Source organism: Phalaenopsis equestris, unplaced genomic scaffold, assembly GCF_001263595.1.
Source record: "Phalaenopsis equestris unplaced genomic scaffold, ASM126359v1 Scaffold001081, whole genome shotgun sequence".
In the NCBI taxonomy this organism is placed as follows: Eukaryota; Viridiplantae; Streptophyta; class Magnoliopsida; order Asparagales; family Orchidaceae; genus Phalaenopsis; species Phalaenopsis equestris.
Window position 1 is genome coordinate 530,151 of NW_018165520.1, and position 1,388 is coordinate 531,538.

A 1,388-nucleotide genomic window follows, 5' to 3' on the forward strand; every position below is an offset into this window, starting at 1 on the left:
TTTTCTTAAAATCTGAATTATATTACCATATAAAGTGAAAATAAAAACCTTAACAATTCGAGCGAAATTAGAATGGCTACAAAAACCATACATGTATAATTACTTGATTAATTATACATGAGAAACATCATTTGTTATTAAAAATAATTAAAATAAATTTAAACCAACAATTTACATCTTAACCTTAAAAATATATATATAATTTTGAGTTAAATCCTAATTAAATTTAATCATCGTAAATTTTTTTTTGTTAAGGAGTATAAAAAATCTATTAATTATTATTCAACATCGATTCCAGAAAAAGCTCAAATGATTAAACTCTATCAATCATAATCATGGCAGCAAAAGAAATCATCCTTCCCACAACTTTAATTAAAGCTTGTAAACTCAACCGGCGTCACGAAAGCCAGAGCAAACGTCGGCCATGGCGCTTCCGGCGAGCGGCCGCATGACCGGCGGCAATCCTGTTCTGAATCCGCTCGAATCGCCATGACGGGCAGGGGATCGTTATTCCCCCTGGATGTTGAAATCCAAACTCCTCCTCAGCCTCCCTGAGCAGCTCCCCAAAAAGCGGATGGTTAAAATACAAAACAGGAACCAAGTAACGCTGCAGCCGATCATCTGCATCGTCTTCCACGTACACCGACAGATAGCCCTTTGGTGGCGGCCTCTGTTCCACCTCCAACAGCAACCCTTTCGAGCCTTCAGCGCTGCCGCTGCAGCTGATTGAAGCCACGCGAATTCTCCTGCTGAGAGAACGTACCCACCAGAGTAGTCTGCTTGCCGGCGCAATAGCCGGTGATTTATCTTGATCGAGGCGGTTGTATCTTCTCGATCGAATCCATCGCCAGACCGGTACAAGCCTTCGGCGCAACCGGAAAAATCTGGCTTTTCTCAAACTCATGCCCAAAAGTTCCTTTTTTTTTCTTCCTCTTCTGACCCCTTTTTTCTTTTCGTAGCTGTTGTCTGGGAGAAGATGGGCTTCGGGCTGGGAGCAGCTATATAGCTCAACAGGGCAAGAGGCCAAATGCTGCGGCCGGCTGTTCTGCGATTCGTGGAAGGCTCGGCTGTTCTGCGATTCGCGATATCGAATGTTTTTGAAGGTCATTTATGTAAATGATAAAATTTCGGTGTTGTAAATATAAATAAAGCAGTTTTAAGTGCTATGTATGTGAATCCTCGTATATTCTGTTTTATTGGATGTGTTCTATATGTAAATAAAATGAGCAAATACTTTTTTTCATTTGAATAATAGGACTCCAATAATACGTTTTCTTAGTATAATAGCTCCAAAGTTCTAATGAATCCATCTTAATATCAATCAAATGTCAACCACAAATAACAGCTAAAGTTAATGCAACTATAACGGCTTCAACTTCAGTATAAAT

At 39.6% G+C, this 1,388-nt stretch overlaps 1 protein-coding gene across 1 annotated transcript; it reads right to left on the reverse strand.

Moving 5' to 3' along the window:
* Positions 1-345: 345 nt before the first annotated feature.
* LOC110033043 (auxin-responsive protein SAUR36) lies at positions 346-1,170 on the reverse strand. The gene has a single exon (XM_020736896.1). The coding sequence runs from the start codon at positions 1,106-1,108 to the stop codon at positions 398-400; it is 711 nt and encodes a 236-aa protein (XP_020592555.1). The 5' UTR covers positions 1,109-1,170; the 3' UTR covers positions 346-397.
* Positions 1,171-1,388: the final 218 nt, after the last annotated feature.